This window comes from Pseudophryne corroboree, chromosome 1, assembly GCF_028390025.1.
Source record: "Pseudophryne corroboree isolate aPseCor3 chromosome 1, aPseCor3.hap2, whole genome shotgun sequence".
Taxonomy (NCBI): domain Eukaryota; kingdom Metazoa; phylum Chordata; class Amphibia; order Anura; family Myobatrachidae; genus Pseudophryne; species Pseudophryne corroboree.
Genome location: NC_086444.1, coordinates 266,542,967 through 266,565,273, shown reverse-complemented (window position 1 = coordinate 266,565,273; position 22,307 = coordinate 266,542,967). Strand labels below are relative to the sequence as shown.

Sequence of the window (22,307 nt, the reverse complement as noted above, 5' to 3'; positions counted from 1 at the left end):
TTCATCTAGCACATCTGTGATGTTAAATTAACAAATTGCTTTTATAGTCTCTTCTGTGCACTGAACTATCTATAAGTACATATAACAAATGTAAACAAGAACCCAACATAGAAATGTATGCAGAAACAGGACTTTGTTACTATGCCTAGCACAGAACATTGTTTTGTGAAGTCCATCATTGCAGCCTTTTTCCTTTAAATCAATGCCAATATGTTGTGTTAGAGAGAGCTAGTAACGACAGGTCACAGACATAATACATTGGCACTGCACCACTGGCGTATCTATAATGGGTGCAGTATGTGCTGCACACAGGCCCCTGGTTCCAGAGGGGGCCCACACCGCACACACTGCACCCATTTCTTCTATACTCACCTTTCCGGCATCCATTGGTGACTGTGTGTGGGCCCCCTCCCCTCCCGTAGCCGTCACCACTGCTGCTAGCGCACTGAGCGCTAGAGACTCTGGCACAGTGCCAGAGTCTACAGCGCATGCGCAGGACTCTGGAAAAATGGCGCGGCGGCCATTTTTCAGAGTCCTGTGCATGCGCTGTAGACTCTGGCACTGTGCCAGAGTCTCAGCGCTGAGAGCGCTAGCAGTGGCGGTGACAGCTACAAGAAAGGAGGGGGCCCACACGCGGACTCTGCACATGGGTCCCCTCCTCTCTAGAATCGCCGTGCACTGTACTATGTTTTATGACTTTAGTTAGGACTGAGAAGCGCATCTAGGCGTGGGCGCGCGAAATCACGCCAAGCTGCGTCTAAGTACACCAGCCATGTATTCCTACGTCCACATGTTCTTATATGCATGCGTTCGTCCTAGTCGTAAGCACACTTGCTGCAAATACGCCAAGCTGCAGGAGGGATTAGCGTGGCTACATCTGTATATAGCATTGCCTTGCATCTAACAAAGTTTGTGCTAGTATGTATGATAAACGAGAATACTGGGCCTGATTCTGAGTCAATATGTAATGTGATCGCAACTCCGGATGTAACCAGAATGTGAATGAAATGCAAATGGTATGTAGACTAGATTGTTAGCTCTTCAGAGCAGGGCCCTCTTTCCTCTTGTTATCTAAGCCCTCATCTCGACACATTTCACTCGCAGCTCTCCCCTACTCAATGACCATCTTTACCCTGCTAGTGAAGGCTCATCTCCATCTATGGCCACCAGCCCCTATTAGTACGATGATCACTCTCTCAATACTTACATCTTAGCTGTATTACGTCTTGAGAATGTGTGGTGCTCTATGTTACCTGTACTCTATTTCTGTTATTTATTTACTGTAATGCTATGTTTTGTCTCCCTGTACTGTCCTTTGTACGGCGCTGCGAAACACATGTGGCGCCTTATAAATAAAATGTAATAATAATAATAGTGAGACTATTAGCAATTTCTAAAGCTTATGCAGCCATGTGACCGCACCACCCCACACTTCCATACACAAGAGCAGCTGTCATCATTATTATTGCAAAGTTGCCGTATAGATATGGGTGGTCATTCCGAGTTGTTCGCTCGTTGCCGATTTTCGCTATGCTGCGATTTGTTGCTAAATGCGCATGCGGATGGTACGCAGGGCGCATGCGCTTAGTTATTTAACAAAAAACTTAGCAGTTTTGCTGTTGTTCGTGCGGCGCTTTTCAGTCGCACTGCTGATCGGTAAATGTTTGACAGGAAAGGGGTGTTTCTGGGTGGTAACTGAGCGTTTTCTGGGAGTGTGCTAAAAAACGCAGGCGTGCCAGGTAAATACGCAGGAGTGGCTGGAGAAACGGGGGAGTGGCTGGCCGAACGCAGGGCGTGTTTGTGACGTCAAACCAGGAACTAAACGGACTGAGCTGATCGCAATCTAGAAGTAGGTCTGGAGCTACTCAGAAACTGCAAGAAAATATTTAGTCGCAATTCTGCTACTCTTTCGTTCGCAACTCTGCTAAGCACTCCCAGAGGGCGGCGGCCTAGCGTGTGCAATGCTGCTAAAAGCAGCTAGCGAGCGAACAACTCGGAATGAGGGCCATGATGTCAAACAAATGCATATGCAGTCCGTGATTTATATAACGTATACGAAAAATCAGTAGATGCCATCACATTGGAAGTTAGGTGTTACTCAGAATTAGTAACACCTTTGCTTCCAAAGTTGTCTGATAGTGTGTTCCTAATAGTGGCATGGCTCATTTCTATAAACTCTAAATCTACATCAAAATAACATTATGTATTTACAGTATGGTAATCGTTTCCATTTCCTTGCAAACACACATATATTCAATTTATTAACATTCCACATCAATGACTATGAGGCTGGCAGTACACTGTGCGCTGCAGGGTGCTGCTGTAAGCGTCTTTACAAATTGAAACATCCCTCTCTATGGGAATCGCATTCTTTGAAAACACGCAACAATGAATAAAATACAGCTCTATAATTATGTTAATGGATTTTATAAATTAATTGTACAAAGTCAGCGGGGAGTAGGAGAGCTTTGGAAGTTGTATCATACAGAGGCTAGAACTCTGCCAATTCTATGAAGAATAAAATAAACCCTCAGCTTCTTACAAATTAAAACTAACGGCAACATGGAAACATTTTGCATTGAAATCTCAAAAGATCCCGTTAGTCCATACAATGTTACAGTTTATAGGATTGCTTTTAAAAGGCATAATTAATTTTCCATAAAGATACAAACAATTTAATGAAGTCATAAGATGCAGTTTTTCTATTCATGTTATTAAGAGATCAGTCTAAGTGTAATAATTTATTGGCAATAACTTTGTCTTCCAAGAATACTCGGTTGGACATAACCATTCCATTGATAGAATACATGTGTAGATATCAGAGTAACTCCAGTGACATTACAGGGTATTTGCAAGAAGAAATAGGTCAATATGTTAGAACGGGTCCTACATTTTTTCATAGAGTGGGGCCTTCAAAAAAATCATCTATAGGTTCTGTGTCCTGTAGGAAAGGAGAGGGGTGCAGTATAGTATGCCTCTATGGAAAATTTGACAGCCAAAGCTACACCAGAATTGTAGTTTGCCAATTGGATGTATATGCAACATGCATGAAGCCAGCTATTGTCTTTCAAACTATCCAAATATCCACATTCTGTGTTCTCATATGTACACAGTTAAACAGCAGTAATAAAAGTCCATGGCCTCAACCTCAAGCTACTGCTGTCCAAATAGAGAAATATACAAAATTAATTGATTACCTTGACGTACAAAATGCCACATGGAAATTAGTTGGCAGCTTTTCACCATTGCAATTTTGCCAGTTTATGACTGGTCTGTGGGCTCTTTTCACAGTATGGAGTGGACATAACGATTAGAATTGGAACCTGCTTTTTAGAACTTTAATTGACCCACATTAGCCAAATTTAATCACTAATAAAACTCTTTGGTGTAGAAAGGTGCTGGGCTATTTTATGCAAGTGCAAACATTAATCTTACTGTTTTCTGCAGCATGGTATTTTTTATATGATAATAAACAATCGTATCATATCATATTCTTATATGATAATAAAATTCCACTTTATTTGTAGAAAATACTAATTTTACTTCTTCCACTTGTCTTATAGTTAATTTCAAAAATCTCTGTGGATCGATCCCTGGCTTCACCTTTGATATACATACCGGAAAAGCTGTTGGTAAGCTACGAAGACAAATTATATGGAATATGTATTCTTAGGTCTCATTTAGGATTTGTATTAGTGGAAGTCTGTCATGAGTATTCTAAGTGATACATGCAACACAAAATATACTGTAAATATACAGTGGGAGTATCTAGATGCGACCGGAGTTAAAATATAACAGTCATCATCAGCAGTTGTTTGAAAGTAGAGTATATTTTAAAAAATTATTTGCCTCATCCTCACCAGTGCTATACATCTTGATGTTTAAAGCAATTGGGTTCCTGCTGAAAAAAGTGTTAACCATTGACTCATATTTGCCAACCTTTAGAAAGTCGACTCTGGCAGAGCCCATGTTACAAGGGAAGTGGTAAGGGTGCAGCAATCACATCACTGTAGCTCTGCCCCCACTGTTCAGAGCTATGATTCGTGACTTGTTACAATGAGTGTGGGCCATAACAACTCGATTCAATGTTAATAGCGTCATCAAATACCCGAGCCACCCTCTTCACTCGGGAAGTGGGCAAAATGGAGAATCCTACACCAGTCTTTCGGGAATCTGGAAGACCTCTGTAAAATTCAATACTTTCCCATATATTTTGGCAAAATGGCAAGCATGCATTGTCTCCTTGGTAAGCTGGCACTGTGGGTCCCAGAGCTTATGGAACTGTACATGCCAACATACCCTGGCAGCCAGGGGTACCTGAACATGTAGACACACCAAATTACTCTGCTAAGAACAAGTCCCTATTCTTCAGAACTGTGTGCCAGAGTCATAGGTGTACACATACCTGATGGCTTATGTACATTTCCAATGTTTTGATATCTGTGCATGTGCAGATCTCTGTCTGTGACAACGGTCGCAGTGCCCCCTAAGCCACAGCATGATGGATGTGCTGCAACCATTTGGGGGCAAGGAAGGGGCAGTAATGGCCAAAATTCCAGAAAACAGGGGTGTTGGCCCCATTTTCTGGGTGTGTCACTGGCCCATGGCTGTATGGAAACACTGGCTACAAGATGTAACCTGAGGATTACTCGGATGACTGATGTTCACACCGATGATTTTAGGATGAAGCAACAGATTAGAGAAGCCGGCAAGAATCGACTATTTACAAAGATGCCTCCTACAGCATTAGCATATTATAGCACAGCCGCAACATACAAAGATGCAGCAGCTGTGCTACTCTCAGGCCCTGTGTGTTACAAGGATAACTGCTGGGGTTAAACCGAAAACAGAAGCCAGGATGATTAAATTAAAATAAAACTGTATTGAAGCAGAATTCAAGACAAGGCATACAGGGTAACTGAAGAATCAAAAAATGAAGAAACACGCAAGCAGGTTACTTAACTTGGGCAAGGGTTACAGTCTCTGAAGAATGGTGATGAGGTACAGGATATTGGCTATGACAAGGATTCAGGAACTGGACAAAGCAAACAGGAACTCAAAACTGTGACATGAAAACTGGCTGGGGAACTTACTAGGAACAACAGAACTAAACACGAGCTGAAACAAAACTATAACTGGCCCTGACTCTCAGGGCTCACTGACATTTAACATAAATTAAGGCCAATCACAACGACGGGCCCCAAACAGCAATGCACTGCAACTGGGTAAAGTCATCAGGAGAAAGCAGCATGTTCCAACTGATTACCCCATTTGGGACTGACTGCTCTTCATTCAACCGTACCTGCGACAGCTCAGAGGTACTGCAGGCAAGAACATGATAGCAGCACCCCTGGCAGCTCAAAGGTACTGCAGGCCAGAACATAACAGATGGCAGAAAGCAAGAAAGAATATTCCTTGTTCACTTAGGAGAATAGTGTGTTAAACACGGGACTGTTCTTTACTATTAGGTACATTTCTGGAATTACAGCTACTGTCATTCAAGGCTGACTTTAAATTATTTATGTGGCACCCATTGCTCAAAGGATGCAAGAATAAGCTCCAGCACTATCCATCACAATGCTGCTTTCCATTTACTCATTTTTTGCAACCTGATTCCTTTAAGGAATTCCATTCCAACTGATCATCATCAGCACACATTTTTACACTAGGGCAAGGGTTCTCAAACTTTTTTCAGATTTTATCAGATTTTTTTTCACGGACCCCCAGGCCAAAGAATTTTTATTGAGAAATTCAGAAAAAAATATTAAATTAAGTAAATTGTGTTTATATGACATCCACGGTTATGTGGTGAGGGACAGGGTTCACTTCTGTTTGTCCTCATATTTTATGATTGGCAGCCACGAGCTCTGGTTTTGTCTATTACACTGACTGTAAATAATTAGACTTAACAGTTTAAGGATCCACTGTACAAGGGCTCAGGAACAGAAACAGCTTTGCCTCCTTGGAGAAGTGGCCTACCTTATATAGGACACATCTCCAGGGGATTTCCTGCTGTACATAACTTGTGCTTGAACAAAACCATGCACCACTCCTCCAACAACAGGAGGCCACAAATGCAAGTTACACAGAATTTCACTGTGTTTTTTTACTTTTTTGTGATTCTTATTTGGAGTTACAGATACAGCTAAATGAAGTATTTAATCTAATTTTAGTTTAACTTGTATAATATGGATAAACTATTAAGTGGTGCAGAGCAGTACAATTGAGAATACAGTAATTATAACTGACATGATGTTATATTTCTGCCAAATTGCTTCAATATTGCTGCATGTCATCCCAGAATGTATATTATTTTTGGAAGAAATATATTCTCTGGAGTCTGAAGACAGAAACACTTTGAATTTGCATGCTGAGTTTTATGGTAATACAGTTTTCATTATCTAATATTTTTAGACATTGACGAATGTAAAGAGATCCCTGGAATCTGTGCAAATGGAGTTTGCATCAATCAAATTGGCAGTTTCCGCTGTGAATGTCCAACAGGATTCAGCTACAATGATTTACTTTTGATTTGTGAAGGTAACAGAACCATGTCTTGCTTCAATTACGAAAACTTTATTTCATATTAGAAAAGATGTCCATTAAATATCAAATGGAGCCTTGAATGCCTCAGAAGCTTTACTGTTTTTATTATATGATAACAACTCTAAATGTAACAGCCGAACCCTGAAACCTGTCAGCTGTTAGTAGCTAGATGCTATAATTATCCTATATACTATTCAGAAGTGATAAAAAATGTATACTGGCCCTCATTCATATGTGGTTGGAGGTGCTATCTCTGCTGTATACATAGAAGCAGCAGTGATAGCACTAATATGGTAATGCAGCAGGAGGCATCACACCTCCTGCTGCATTACTTATCCGAACTGCGCCCTAAGTCGCAGTATCAGATCATCTACAACATCATCGGCTCCACCACAGCTGCTACCTAGAGGCCAGGAAATTTCCATCCTCTGATGGAGCTCTTGGCCTCTTCCCTCCCCTGCAATGGCAACAACATGCCTCCATTTGGAGAAATGAAGGCCGCCCCCGCCCTCAAATGGCATCAGACCGTCTATCACTGTCTGTCTCCAGCTCTGGGGGGCGCTTATCGGGGATTATGCCTGAGGCACCCGAAGCATAATCCCCAAAAAGTGCTGGGTATTGAGGCTAATTGAACAGGCCCCGGCCATTTAATTAGCTGCAGTAAATACACCCCCCCCCCCCTTGTAAACGAATTAGACAGCCTTCATTTACATCAGACATGAACACCTGGTGGTTACAGTATCCATCTATTGTGCCCTGGAGTTATATTTTCAGCCACTCTATGCCCTTTTTACCATGCGTAATACCACAAATTGATGTAGTCCTCCATAGTCAAAACCCCCACATCATCATATCTGTCTAAAATTAATAATTGTAAAGTGTAAATAAATGGAAATTGTAATGATTCTCCTCCCCACCTCTCTCTTTCTGTTGTTATACTATACTCTTTCTAGTCCCTAAAACCTATCACTTTTACCCCTCCACAAAATCTCCAGTGTCATAACTTTCCTCACTGTGGAGGCAACTAAATCACTTATACTTGCCACTGTCATTTCCCATCTCACCTATTGCAAACTCCCACACTCTGGTCTGCCTCCATCTGACCTCTCTTCTTTCTTCCATTCTTCTGCTCATCTCATCTTCCCATCTCATTATTCTGACTCAAACTCTCATCTTTTTTAACTCCTTTACTGGCTCTCCTTCCTTACAGCCTCCTGTTAGGCTCCTCACTTTTATTTTCAAAGCACATAAACACTCCTCTGCCTCTTTTTTGAACTCATCGGACTCTCTGTTCTTCCTCTGTCTGATGCCTTTCCCCCGGAACTCACTCCCCTACCCTATAAGACTCTCTACCATCCTGCAGAGCTTCAAATGTGCTCAGGATTCTGATGGTCAGGATGCCGCTGTTGGTATTCTGACCTCCGGCATCTCGTCCATCGGGATATCATACTGAACCCATATACAGTATATTTGTGAAAGCCTACCAGCTTTCCTTACAATCCTAACTAATGCCCTACATCCTTATCTCCTCCCAGTTTACCACCATCTCTTCCCAGTTCACTTCCCAGTTTTCTCCCACTCCCCAAGACTTTAAGCTCTCAGGAGCTGGGCCATCCATCCTTTTGTTCTCTACCTGTACTATCCATGTCTCTAGTGGACTCCCATTTGATCAGCAGCACTGATCCATTCTCTCTGCTCTTCCAGGACACTGGGTCACTGACTGCTATTGTTACTAGCTGCCATTTAGTTGTTAAGAGATCACACTGTTGTTGTTTTTTTTATCCATTTATCCTGTACTGTCTGTTGAATATTGTGCAGTATTCTACTGAAATGTACCTGCACAGTGCCACAGCCACTTTGTGGCACTATATAAATAACAATAATAATATAAAAAAATAACAATCATATGTGAACTTTCTACAAGTCCAGGTCTAGTTTGTGTGTTTTTCAATTATTTTAAGGACATTAAATTAGAAAAATTCAATCTTCTTCCTAAATGGAACTATTGATTTGATTTTAGTAAAATGTAAGGACCTGGTCATTTCTATTCAGGCTGATTGTGGTATTGTTTGATCTTTTTAGACATCGATGAATGCAGCAATGGAGACTATTTCTGCCAGAGAAATGCAGATTGCTTAAACAGTCCTGGCAGCTACCGCTGTGAATGTTCTGCTGGATTCAAGCTCTTGCCCAATGGGGCTTGCATTGGTAGGAGAAGGACTGTTCCCATTCTTTGTATATATGGGTTACATTCAGCACATTTATGACAAGTAGAAGTATCACCATGGGTGAGATGTACTTAGCCTTGGAGAGAGATAAAGTGAAAAGACATAAACTGACAATCAACCAGCTCCTGTCATTTTTCAAACACAGCCTGTAACATGACAGTTAGAAGCTGATTGTCTGGAACTTCATCTCTGTCCACTTTATCTCTCTTCAGGGCTTAATACATAGATCAAGAGGTCAGAACCATATTTTTACTGTTGTCAGTAACAGATGCTCAGATCAAGGCTGCAGGGCTGTACTATAGTGATTGATCACCTTGCGTGTTCATGACCCTCTATCACCTTAGTCCATTATCTCTATTTGGAAAAAAAACCCATGTGGTTGCTAAAGAACAAGTAGCTGGGAAAAAAACAATGAAACAAAATTAACAGTATACCATTTCAATACTGCTTTGTGATCAGTGCTGACTAGCCATGTGCTCAAGTAACCTGAGCATAACAGCTCATTTTATGATGGAATCATTCAATAATAATACTGTGTATAATAATATAATGTTGAATTGCAATGGGTGTACATTCTGGGTTTTTTTTTTCCATGCAGCACATAAATACTGGTCAACTTGATTTTTATATTGCACTAGAGTAGAGCTAGGACAACATGAGGCCATGAATCCCATTTTAAAGGTAGATTATCCCTACATCTAGAGCTTATCCCTACTATATTTAACCATCCCTGTGGCTGGCGATAGCTATAGCTGGATATAGCTTGTGACAGTCTTTTGCCATTCCAATGTATGAGGGTACCAGTTAAGTAACAGTCTAGGCTGCCAGTGCACTGTGCAAAGCCAAGTCATGCAGTCAGAGAGGGCCCGCACTGGCCGGTAAAGCTGGAAGAATCCAGCTGATTTTCTATAGAAAATCCGCCTTATCACCACTGATAAATAGCCCCAAAATATTGCACATTCTTGCTCTATTTACTCCTAACTATGTATATGAGGCCCGTTGTAAATATGTTTTCATTTGTAAGCTTTTAATGAATTCTGCATAAAACTTGTAATATAAGTGTCATTCATACAGTAGTTATATTGCTGCCCAATAGTACAGTACACAACAGCTTGGTTTAATGTACCACACAGGGAGGCCATGTCCCTAGCTATAGTACTGTACTGCATGTCATGTGGATGTGCTAGTTAGATTACAGTACAGTATATTGTGATAATGGGAGTACTACATACTCACCTGTATTCGGAACATGTAAAGTTAAAATAATTGTAATAAATGAGAAATTGTACAATAATACAGCAATAATAATAATAATAATAATATATGATTTATTTATTTGTATACTAGTTTATCTATACTTACATTAGAAACCAATAAATTCATGGGTACATAATACACAAAGTGTACAAAGATCTCTGACAAAATAAAAACCATGATACAAATACCAGACTGACATAATAAATGCCAGTACATAGCACCTGACATAGCACAGGTTTACGCAGGAAACATTCAGGGCAAAGCCACCATTTATTTACATGCAGAAGGAAAGTACCTTTCCATTAGCTAATGTAACCCTGAGGGTTGTACCAGTCTCCTCTATTCATTGTTTAACCACATATGTTTTATATGTACATCCATTCTGCAGATCGGAACGAATGTCTGGAAATTCCTAATGTTTGCAGTCATGGCACATGTGAGGACACTCAGGGCAGTTACCGCTGCATATGCAACAATGGGTTCAAGGTGTCCCGAGATCGCACTATGTGCATGGGTATGTTCTCCAGCTGCAATATTACTGGCCCTTTGTAGTTGCATATGTAATGAAACTGACATGTATGTATCATACTGTAAGTATGAGATTTTGTAACGGATCACAGTTTAGGTGTGATATATGCTAGTCTGGAGAGGAGCAGTAGAAGACTTGTGGATTGTTCGTTATTGTTGGACTCCACATGCTTTCAGCTTCCTAGCCAACCACTGTTTAGGAAAAAACATCCAAATGTCATAAAATGAAGTTTAGCCACAGCAGGAAGACGGTTTCCTCCTGTTTCACGTGTATCTCTTTGGCAGATATTGATGAATGTGAGCGTCAGCCATGTGGAAACGGAACCTGTAAAAACACAGTGGGATCCTATAACTGTCTCTGCTATCCTGGGTTTGAGCTCACTCATAATAATGACTGTATGGGTAAGTATTGTTTCTTCTTTTACATTGATGTGTCCGGAAGGATTTCCTTATCATTAGGATCTGATATGGTGTTATAAAGTGAGAAAGAGGTGTTATTAGTATGCTACACATCACTGGCAGTAACAAGCATGGTTAGGATTTTAGTACAAGTTACCAAGAAATAGTGAAACTGACATTTCATGTTCTTGGGGAAGGCGCTATTTGGCTCATAAGACCGCACAAGACTCTGAATCCGCAGTGTGATGTCACTTTAGCACACATATGCATTCTTTTGTACAATACATCTGCATGGATTTGCAAAATGTCAGCGGCTGAGAAGGTTGCCAGATGTTCGACAGATCTATTGATACATTGCTAAAGCTACACTATACAATTATCTGGCAGACCACCTGTCCAGTCTGGCTGGCTGGAATGAAAATCTGGTAATGCATGAGAGCAAATCACAATCGATTATTGGTTCCCAAACACTGGAAATGGACAAATAATCTTTCAGGCAAACTGGTTAAATCAGTGATTTAACCAATGTGTCTGAACAACCATTTGTGTCCATTTTCCAGCGTTTTGGAGAAAAAGGGTGGATTGTCATTTGCTTCCATCGATTACCAGATTTTCATTCCAACCAGCCAGAATGGACAGAGATCCACTAATACTTTGGGTATTTATAGGCATACTGTAATAGAAAGCTTAGAACACACAAAAGTGGCACATGTGTTAAATAAATACCCTTCACTGTCATGATTATTGTAAGGCATAAATGAGGCTAAATCAGTATTTTAGGACAAAAATGAAAGAATAGAAAGTTTTAATAGGGTGGGCAGTGAAGTGTTTCCTCTCACAATTATAGTCTTGTCTCCTTTTATGGGGTCTATCCAAAATCCAAGATTGGGTGTGCACATTGAAATTGTATGATTTACATTAGAAAGTGCATACTGTAAATGTGCTATGCCATATAGATTGTATTCACATAGAAAGGGGCCTCAGTTATGTGACTCTTCTATTAAATTGGTTTTATTCCCATGTATATTGGTTTGGCTCACTAGTACTTTTAAATCTTTGTCTTATTAATAATTGTTTGCTTGCAGATATTGATGAATGTGTCTCCTATTATGGCCAGCGGTGCAGGAATGGACGTTGCTTCAATGAAATTGGATCATTCATCTGTTTATGTGATGAAGGTTATGAACTTACTGTTGATGGAAAGAATTGTATTGGTAAGTCTTACTCATTTTTGAAAGTTAGGTCTTTGATCTAGCTAGAAAATTGTAAAGGGCCCTGCACACTGGCATATACAGTAACACTGCACGATATGAATGTTCTCGGTCATTAATGAATGAGAACTCGTTCAGATCGTGCAGTGTGTAGGCCTCGCGCCCGTTCATCATTGGTGCCCTGTCGCTTAAGGGCCCTACAGACTGGGCGACCCGCCGCCGAGCTGCCCGATCGTCTATACGGCAGACGGACGACTCGGTGGTGGGGGGGAGGTGGCAGGGGGAGTGAAGTTTCTTCACTCCACCGTTCACCCTGCGCCATTGCAATGCATGCTAATATGGACAATCTCACCAGGCAGCTCGGCGGCGGGTCGCCCAGTCTGTAGGGCCCTTAAGTTGTGAGCATTTTCAAATTTGTTACAATCATTTAAATTATGTACTTAATGTAGGCAATCATGCATAATATTTAATAATATATTTTTAAAAGCAAGCTTTATAAAAAAAAAAACCAGTAACAAAATATCAAGCTACAAGTATAATAAAATAATTTAGTTAGTAAAGTCAGTAACATTACTACAGGTGAGCAAGTTAAGAAAACAGTAAAACAAATGATGAGTCTATTAAGACCACAATAGTCTTCTATCTCCTAAGAGGACATAAGAAGGGGTTTACTGAAAGCAGAGATGTGCCAGCCGAACTCGGACATTTTTTAAAAGGGGCAATCATGTAGAAGGCTAAACCATGCCTTGTAAATGATTTCCCCTTTAAATAAACGCCCAAGTCCAGCCGGCATCCCACATTCCCGCCAAACTCGGACTTCATTACATCCCAGCCTAAGAGCGAATGTTTTAAGTCAGTGAGCAGTCAGTGGACAGTGACAGTATGTGATAGGTAATGTTTACTGACCTCCGTTGTAGTGACTAGACAACACAGAGGTATGCCTTTATCCAGATGTTATTTGTGCCAGGGACAGATGACAGCAAAGCATATGGAGTAAAGTACAGTACAGTGGCCCTCATTCCAAGTTGTTCGCTCGTTATTTTCCTTCGCATCGGTGCGATTTTCCGCTAACTGCGCATGCGCAATGTTCACACTGCGGCTGCGCCAAGTAAATTTGCTAAGAAGTTTGGTATTTTACTCACGGCATTACGAGGTTTTTTCTTCGTTCTGCTGATCGTAGTGTGATTGACAGGAAGTGGGTGTTTCTGGGCGGAAACTGGCCGTTTTATGGGAGTGTGTGAAAAAACGCTGCCGTTTCTGGGAAAAACGCGGGAGTGGCTGGAGAAATGGGGGAGTGGCTGGGCGAATGCTGGGTGTGTTTGTGACGTCAAACCAGGAACGACAAGCACTGAACGGATCGCACTGGAAGAGTAAGTCTCGAGCTACTCAGAAACTGCAAAGAAAAATCTTTTCGCTATATTGCGAATACTTCGTTCGCAATTCTGCTAAGCTAAGATTCACTCCCAGAGGGCGGCGGCTTAGCGTGTGCACTGCTGCGAAAAGCGGCTAGCGAGCGAACAACTCGGAATGAGGGCCACTAATATTAGGATGAAGTTTAAAGCTAGTCTGTTTCTTCCTGACTAGAAAACAGTAACTCTACTGTATGTATTTGTGTAAAGCTTCCATATTATATATTACACGGGATGCTAATTCAGCCACTTTAAAGACTTAACATTGGGGCTCATTTAGAGATGGATACATTTGCGTGGTAAGAACAGACATAACATGCAACATGCAAAAAGGCACATTTACTTGTGTATTTACAGGCAACTGCAATTTAACAATCACCCCAGTGAAAAAGAAACTGTATTTTGTTGACATTATGGGATAAATGTAATAGGGTCCAATTTTCTTGTGAGGGACAAACCTGCACCATCTCACACATTTGAAGGTGTTAGTTTGTCCCACAACTTGACAAGTATATTAGCCTGCGAGTTTGAGGCAATTACATTATGCGAGTCTATGCAAGTTTTTTTGTATGTAAACTCGCACCTTGTAATGTGAGTTTCATTTCAAGGTGTGAGTTTTATCAGTTCAGTGAGATCCACGCATGCTTTTGTTTGTTAAACTGAAGAAATAGTTTGAATTTAAAAAAAAAAATGGTGTGGGGAGGATGGAAGCCACACTAAAATGGGTCAAGCAGGGAGTGTGAGGAAAGAAAGGCAGTAAGGTAGTTGTAAACAATGTGCCCAATGAGTTTGGAGGCAAAATGGAGGATAAAGATGGGTTGGTAGTTGTTGAGAGTGTTAGGATCAAGGGTAGGTTTTTTACGAATGAGGAAGACAAGGGCATGCTTGAATGCAGAGGAGACAATGCCTGATAAAAGCGAGAGATTGAGGAGGTGGGCAAGATGGGAACAGGCAGAAGGAGAGAGGTAGTGGCGGAAGAGGCGGGTCAAGGGGGGAGGTGGAAGGGCGTGGACTGAATTAGGGTTTTGACTTAATTTCCAGATACAGGAAAAAAAAATGAAGTCAGAGTTGGTGAGATGGATGGAGAGAGGGGTAGGCTGGGAAAAGAGGGGAGGGGGTGCTGAGGTCTGGTGGGATGTGATGCCCTGACGTATGGAGTCAATTTTAGATGTATTTGCTGCAGGATTGCCGCTTTGTGTGTGCTTGTTTGTGGGTGTGAGCATATAGTTGCACCCACGCTCCATAGAAGATGCATTGAGCAATAATGGGTGCAACTATACACACATTGCCATGGATAATCACAATTGCAGCAAAATCGCAACCACGACCCGTTCTCGGGTATGATGAAGATGGCCACATGTGTAGGTGGCAAAGTCAAGGGCAGAGAGCGAGGAGGGAAGGCAAGGCATGGGCTGGTAGAGGAGGGAGTTGAAAGTGGTGTAGAGATGCCAAGGGTTTAAGGACTGTGAGGAGATGAGGTTTTTGAAATAATGTACAACTGTTTACAGAGGGAGAGGGCTGCACTGTAGGATGAGAGCATACATTTGAAATGGAGTCAGCATTAGAGCGTGATTACCTCCACTGTTGCCCAGTGGTACCTGGACCCTTTTGCAGGTATCTGGTGCATTTGGAATACATGTGAGGGTGAATAGTGGTCGCCAGAGCAACAGAGTCAAGAGCAGAAGTAAGGGAGACATTGTATAGGAAAGTGGCTCGTTCCGCAGGAGAGAGAGAATAGGAGAAAGAAGTGAGTCAAGCAGAGAGAATAAGGTTACAGTGTCTATAGCCTGAATGTTATACTTAGTGATGATAGCCTTAGAAGGCAGAAGTGGAGAAGGAGAGAGGGATACGTTAAAAGAGAGGTGATGGTCAGAGAGGGTGAATTGGTGTAGTCAAAAATATAACAGTGGATGAAGACCAGATCAAGTGAGTTCCCACTCACATGGGAGAGTGAGGAGGTCTGTTGGGAGACACCAAACGATGATGTGGGATTGTGGAGTTTAGAGGCAGAGGATTCCGTAGGGATATTGTTAGAGATAGTGAAGTCATTTAAGATAATGGAGGAAAAATCTGAAGTGAGGGAGCCAGGAAGCAAAGTTGTCAAGGAGGTAGGTTCAGGGGGGTGGTAAATGATAGCTACTCGAAGGTAAACATGTTGGAAGAGGCATGTAGCATGAACCTCAATGTAGAGAATGTAAGGGAAGGTTTTGAGGGTAGGAGTTGGTAGGAGTAGACGGAGGAGAGAAGGACCCCAACACCACCACCATGGCAACCCCCTGGCTGGGTGTGTGTGAGAATGTAATTTGTCCAGAGGAGTGAACAGTGGGAGAAGTGGTCTAACAGGTTGTAATCCAGGTTTCAGTAATACATAGGAGATTCAGATAGTTGGAGATAAAAAGGTCATGGGTGGGAAGTGGGAACTAGTTTATTACAGATTTAGCATTCCTGAGGGCACAGGAGAGAGGGACAGAGTTTGTTGGAGAGATATGAATGAGATTATCAGAGTTACTATAGTTTAAACATAAAATGTCTAAAAATAAGCTGATCATCTTTGGGCAGTACGGATGGTGTAATGGTTAGCATTACTGCCTCACAGCACTGAGGTCATGGGTTCAATTCCCACCATGGCCCTAACTGTACGGAGTTTGTATATTCTCCCCGTACTTGCGTGGGTTTCCTCCGGGTACTCCGGTTTCCTCCCACAATCCAAAAATATACTGGTAGGTTAATTGGCTCCCAACAAAATTAACTCTAGCGTGAATGTGTGTGTGTGTGTGTGTGTGTGTGTGTGTGTGTGTGTGTGTGTGTGTGTACATGTGATAGGGAATATAGATTGTAAGCTCTCCTGGGGCAGGGACTGATGTGAATGGGCAAAATATATTCTATGTACAGCACTGCGGAATATGTGAGCGCTATATAAATAACTGGTAATATATAATATAAAATATATCTTCCATCTCATCTAGCACCTAAGTGTGCTGTCTTGGAGTTATTCTTGACTCCTCCCTCTCCTTCAAACCACACATTCAACACATTTTGCAGTCCTACTGCTTAAAACTTCAAATGGGATCTCAAGACCGACTTTTTTTTATCAAAGCCTTACAGCTCTTATACTAACCTACTACTCCATTCTCCTTGCTCACTGTCTGTCCTCTCTTTGTCACCCCTGTCTGTCTGCACCTCCCCAAAAGAAAGTAAGCTCTCATGAGCAGGACCCTCTTCTCTCGTGTGATTTTCCTTTCCTCTCTTGTATCGTTACCTCCTCACCACTGCCCATAACAGCACCAAACCCTTAGTTTCTGCCACCCTACTGCATATTTGGTACTAGGTGATTCATCGCACCCTATGGGCGCTCTTCACACTGTTGCAAGGGGCTACACCCCCTTAACTCTTGCACGCCCTTGTGGCATGCAATATTTTTATTATATGGAGTATTACCTCCAATCATAATTTTGTGACTGGTTACATATTGCACAGACAAAGGGCGTGTGATGGTTAAGGGCCATAGCCCCATGCGATGGCATGAACAGCGCACGCAGGGCCCGATGAATCACCTAGTAGGTGCTGTGGTTGGGGGAGTGGCGGGTGCGGGAGAGATGCGGATGGGGAAGAGGGATCCAGGGGTGCTGCAGGTGGGGGAGGGGCGATTGCGGGGGTGCCGTGGGTTGTGGAGGGGGTCTGGAGCCACCGCAGGTGCGGGAGGAGCGGTTTCGGGGGGGCGACGGGTGGGTGCGGTGGTGCCACGAGTGTGGGGGTGCTGTGGGTGGGGGAGGGTGTTCGGAGCCACCGCGGTGCCGTGGATGAAGGAGGTGGGCCGGAGGTACAGCGAGTGGGGGAGGGGCGGGTAATGCTTCTCCTCCTGGAAGCAGCGATAATACAACTATAGTAATATCTTGGGAGGTGGCATTTAAACTGACTTCAATACATTAATAATCCATACTGTGAGTACAGCAAATGTGTTCTGACATTTCTGAATTGTATTCCTTCTTCAGAGTACCTGAAGGAATAAAATTCCGAAACGATAGTATGGATTAGTAATGTATGGATTAATAACAGTATGGAATAGTAATGTATTGAAGTTTGTTCTCGCTGCATATTACTATTACATATATATAGCAGAGTGCCCATTTGACTACACACACACACACACACACACATATATATATTAGAGATGAGCGGGTTCGGTTTCTCTGAATCCGAACCCGCCAGAACTTCATGTTTTTTTTCACGGGTCCGAGCGACTCGGATCTTCCCGCCTTGCTCGGTTAACCCGAGCGCGCCCGAACGTCATCATGACGCTGTCGGATTCTCGCGAGGCTCGGATTCTATCGCGAGACTCGGATTCTATATAAGGAGCCGCGCGTCGCCGCCATTTTCACACGTGCATTGAGATTGATAGGGAGAGGACGTGGCTGGCGTCCTCTCCGTTTAGAATAGATTAGAGAGACACTTGATTTACTAATTTTGGGGAGCATTAGGAGTACTCAGTACAGTGCAGAGTTTTGCTGATAGTGACCACCAGTTTTATTTATAATCCGTTCTCTGCCTGAAAAAAGCGATACACAGCACACAGTGACTCAGTCACATACCATATCTGTGTGCACTGCTCAGGCTCAGGCCAGTGTGCTGCATCATCTATTATCTATATATAATATTATATATATCTGTCTGACTGCTCAGCTCACACAGCTTATAATTGTGGGGGAGACTGGGGAGCACTACTGCAGTGCCAGTTATAGGTTATAGCAGGAGCCAGGAGTACATAATATATTATATAGTGAGTGACCACCAGACACACAGTGCAGTTTATTTAATATATCCGTTCTCTGCCTGAAAAAAGCGATACACACAGTGACTCAGTCAGTCACATACCATATCTGTGTGCACTGCTCAGGCTCAGGCCAGTGTGCTGCATCATCTATATAATATATATTATATATCTGTCTGACTGCTCAGCTCACACAGCTTATAATTGTGGGGGAGACTGGGGAGCACTACTGCAGTGCCAGTTATAGGTTATAGCAGGAGCCAGGAGTACATAATATTATATTAAAACAGTGCACACTTTTGCTGCAGGAGTGCCACTGCCAGTGTGACTAGTGACCAGTGACCTGACCACCAGTATATATAATATTAGTAGTATACTATCTCTTTATCAACCAGTCTATATTAGCAGCAGACACAGTACAGTGCGGTAGTTCACGGCTGTGGCTACCTCTGTGTCGGCACTCGGCAGCCCGTCCATAATTGTATATACCACCTAACCGTGGTTTTTTTTTCTTTCTTTATACATACATACTAGTTACGAGTATACTATCTCTTTATCAACCAGTCTATATATTAGCAGCAGACACAGTACAGTGCGGTAGTTCACGGCTGTGGCTACCTCTGTGTCGGCACTCGGCAGCCCGTCCATAATTGTATATACCACCTAACCGTGGTTTTTTTTTCTTTCTTTATACATACATACTAGTTACGAGTATACTATCTCTTTATCAACCAGTCTATATATTAGCAGCAGACACAGTACAGTGCGGTAGTTCACGGCTGTGGCTACCTCTGTGTCGGCACTCGGCAGCCCGTCCATAATTGTATATACCACCTAACCGTGGTTTTTTTTTCTTTCTTTATACATACATACTAGTTACGAGTATACTATCTCTTTATCAACCAGTCTATATATTAGCAGCAGACACAGTACAGTGCGGTAGTTCACGGCTGTGGCTACCTCTGTGTCGGCACTCGGCAGCCCGTCCATAATTGTATATACCACCTAACCGTGGTTTTTTTTTCTTTCTTTATACATACATACTAGTTACGAGTATACTATCTCTTTATCAACCAGTCTATATATTAGCAGCAGACACAGTACAGTGCGGTAGTTCACGGCTGTGGCTACCTCTGTGTCGGCACTCGGCAGCCCGTCCATAATTGTATATACCACCTAACCGTGGTTTTTTTTTCTTTCTTTATACATACATACTAGTTACGAGTATACTATCTCTTTATCAACCAGTCTATATATTAGCAGCAGACACAGTACAGTGCGGTAGTTCACGGCTGTGGCTACCTCTGTGTCGGCACTCGGCAGCCCGTCCATAATTGTATATACCACCTAACCGTGGTTTTTTTTTCTTTCTTTATACATACATACTAGTTACGAGTATACTATCTCTTTATCAACCAGTCTATATATTAGCAGCAGACACAGTACAGTGCGGTAGTTCACGGCTGTGGCTACCTCTGTGTCGGCACTCGGCAGCCCATCCATAATTGTATATACCACCTAACCGTGGTTTTTTTTCTTTCTTTATACATACATACTAGTTACGAGTATACTATCTCTTTATCAACCAGTCTATATATTAGCAGCAGACACAGTACAGTGCGGTAGTTCACGGCTGTGGCTACCTCTGTGTCGGCACTCGGCAGCCCGTCCATAATTGTATATACCACCTAACCGTGGTTTTTTTTTCTTTCTTTATACATACATACTAGTTACGAGTATACTATCTCTTTATCAACCAGTCTATATATTAGCAGCAGACACAGTACAGTGCGGTAGTTCACGGCTGTGGCTACCTCTGTGTCGGCACTCGGCAGCCCGTCCATAATTGTATACTAGTATCCAATCCATCCATCTCCATTGTTTACCTGAGGTGCCTTTTAGTTGTGCCTATTAAAATATGGAGAACAAAAATGTTGAGGTTCCAAAATTAGGGAAAGATCAAGATCCACTTCCACCTCATGCTGAAGCTGCTGCCACTAGTCATGGCCGAGACGATGAAATGCCAGCAACGTCGTCTGCCAAGGCCGATGCCCAATGGCATAGTACAGAGCATGTCAAAACCAAAACACCAAATATCAGTAAAAAAAGGACTCCAAAACCTAAAATAAAATTGTCGGAGGAGAAGCGTAAACTTGCCAATATGCCATTTACCACACGGAGTGGCAAGGAACGGCTGAGGCCCTGGCCTATGTTCATGGCTAGTGGTTCAGCTTCACATGAGGATGGAAGCACTCAGCCTCTCGCTAGAAAACTGAAAAGACTCAAGCTGGCAAAAGCACCGCAAAGAACTGTGCGTTCTTTGAAATCCCAAATCCACAAGGAGAGTCCAATTGTGTCGGTTGCGATGCCTGACCTTCCCAACACTGGACGTGAAGAGCATGCGCCTTCCACCATTTGCACGCCCCCTGCAAGTGCTGGAAGGAGCACCCGCAGTCCAGTTCCTGATAGTCAGATTGAAGATGTCAGTGTTGAAGTACACCAGGATGAGGAGGATATGGGTGTTGCTGGCGCTGGGGAGGAAATTGACCAGGAGGATTCTGATGGTGAGGTGGTTTGTTTAAGTCAGGCACCCGGGGAGACACCTGTTGTCCGTGGGAGGAATATGGCCGTTGACATGCCAGGTGAAAATACCAAAAAAATCAGCTCTTCGGTGTGGAGGTATTTCACCAGAAATGCGGACAACAGGTGTCAAGCCGTGTGTTCCCTTTGTCAAGCTGTAATAAGTAGGGGTAAGGACGTTAACCACCTCGGAACATCCTCCCTTATACGTCACCTGCAGCGCATTCATAATAAGTCAGTGACAAGTTCAAAAACTTTGGGTGACAGCGGAAGCAGTCCACTGACCAGTAAATCCCTTCCTCTTGTAACCAAGCTCACGCAAACCACCCCACCAACTCCCTCAGTGTCAATTTCCTCCTTCCCCAGGAATGCCAATAGTCCTGCAGGCCATGTCACTGGCAATTCTGACGAGTCCTCTCCTGCCTGGGATTCCTCCGATGCATCCTTGCGTGTAACGCCTACTGCTGCTGGCGCTGCTGTTGTTGCCGCTGGGAGTCGATGGTCATCCCAGAGGGGAAGTCGTAAGCCCACTTGTACTACTTCCAGTAAGCAATTGACTGTTCAACAGTCCTTTGCGAGGAAGATGAAATATCACAGCAGTCATCCTACTGCAAAGCGGATAACTGAGTCCTTGACAACTATGTTGGTGTTAGACGTGCGTCCGGTATCCGCCGTTAGTTCACAGGGAACTAGACAATTTATTGAGGCAGTGTGCCCCCGTTACCAAATACCATCTAGGTTCCACTTCTCTAGGCAGGCGATACCGAGAATGTACACGGACGTCAGAAAAAGACTCACCAGTGTCCTAAAAAATGCAGTTGTACCCAATGTCCACTTAACCACGGACATGTGGACAAGTGGAGCAGGGCAGGGTCAGGACTATATGACTGTGACAGCCCACTGGGTAGATGTATGGACTCCCGCCGCAAGAACAGCAGCGGCGGCACCAGTAGCAGCATCTCGCAAATGCCAACTCTTTCCTAGGCAGGCTACGCTTTGTATCACCGCTTTCCAGAATACGCACACAGCTGAAAACCTCTTACGGCAACTGAGGAAGATCATCGCGGAATGGCTTACCCCAATTGGACTCTCCTGTGGATTTGTGGCATCGGACAACGCCAGCAATATTGTGTGTGCATTAAATATGGGCAAATTCCAGCACGTCCCATGTTTTGCACATACCTTGAATTTGGTGGTGCAGAATTTTTTAAAAAATGACAGGGGCGTGCAAGAGATGCTGTCGGTGGCCAGAAGAATTGCGGGACACTTTCGGCGTACAGGCACCACGTACAGAAGACTGGAGCACCACCAAAAACTACTGAACCTGCCCTGCCATCATCTGAAGCAAGAAGTGGTAACGAGGTGGAATTCAACCCTCTAT

At 43.0% G+C, this 22,307-nt stretch overlaps 1 protein-coding gene across 1 annotated transcript in view; it reads left to right on the top strand.

Moving 5' to 3' along the window:
* FBN2 (fibrillin 2) overlaps positions 1 to 22,307 on the top strand; it is a 384,738-nt gene that overhangs the window by 306,216 nt on the left and 56,215 nt on the right. The window contains exons 42-47 of the mRNA XM_063964252.1: positions 3,564 to 3,632; positions 6,415 to 6,540; positions 8,629 to 8,754; positions 10,420 to 10,545; positions 10,845 to 10,961; positions 12,044 to 12,172. Of these exons, the coding sequence (XP_063820322.1) occupies positions 3,564 to 3,632; positions 6,415 to 6,540; positions 8,629 to 8,754; positions 10,420 to 10,545; positions 10,845 to 10,961; positions 12,044 to 12,172 (693 nt within the window). The remainder of the gene's footprint in view (positions 1 to 3,563; positions 3,633 to 6,414; positions 6,541 to 8,628; positions 8,755 to 10,419; positions 10,546 to 10,844; positions 10,962 to 12,043; positions 12,173 to 22,307) is intronic.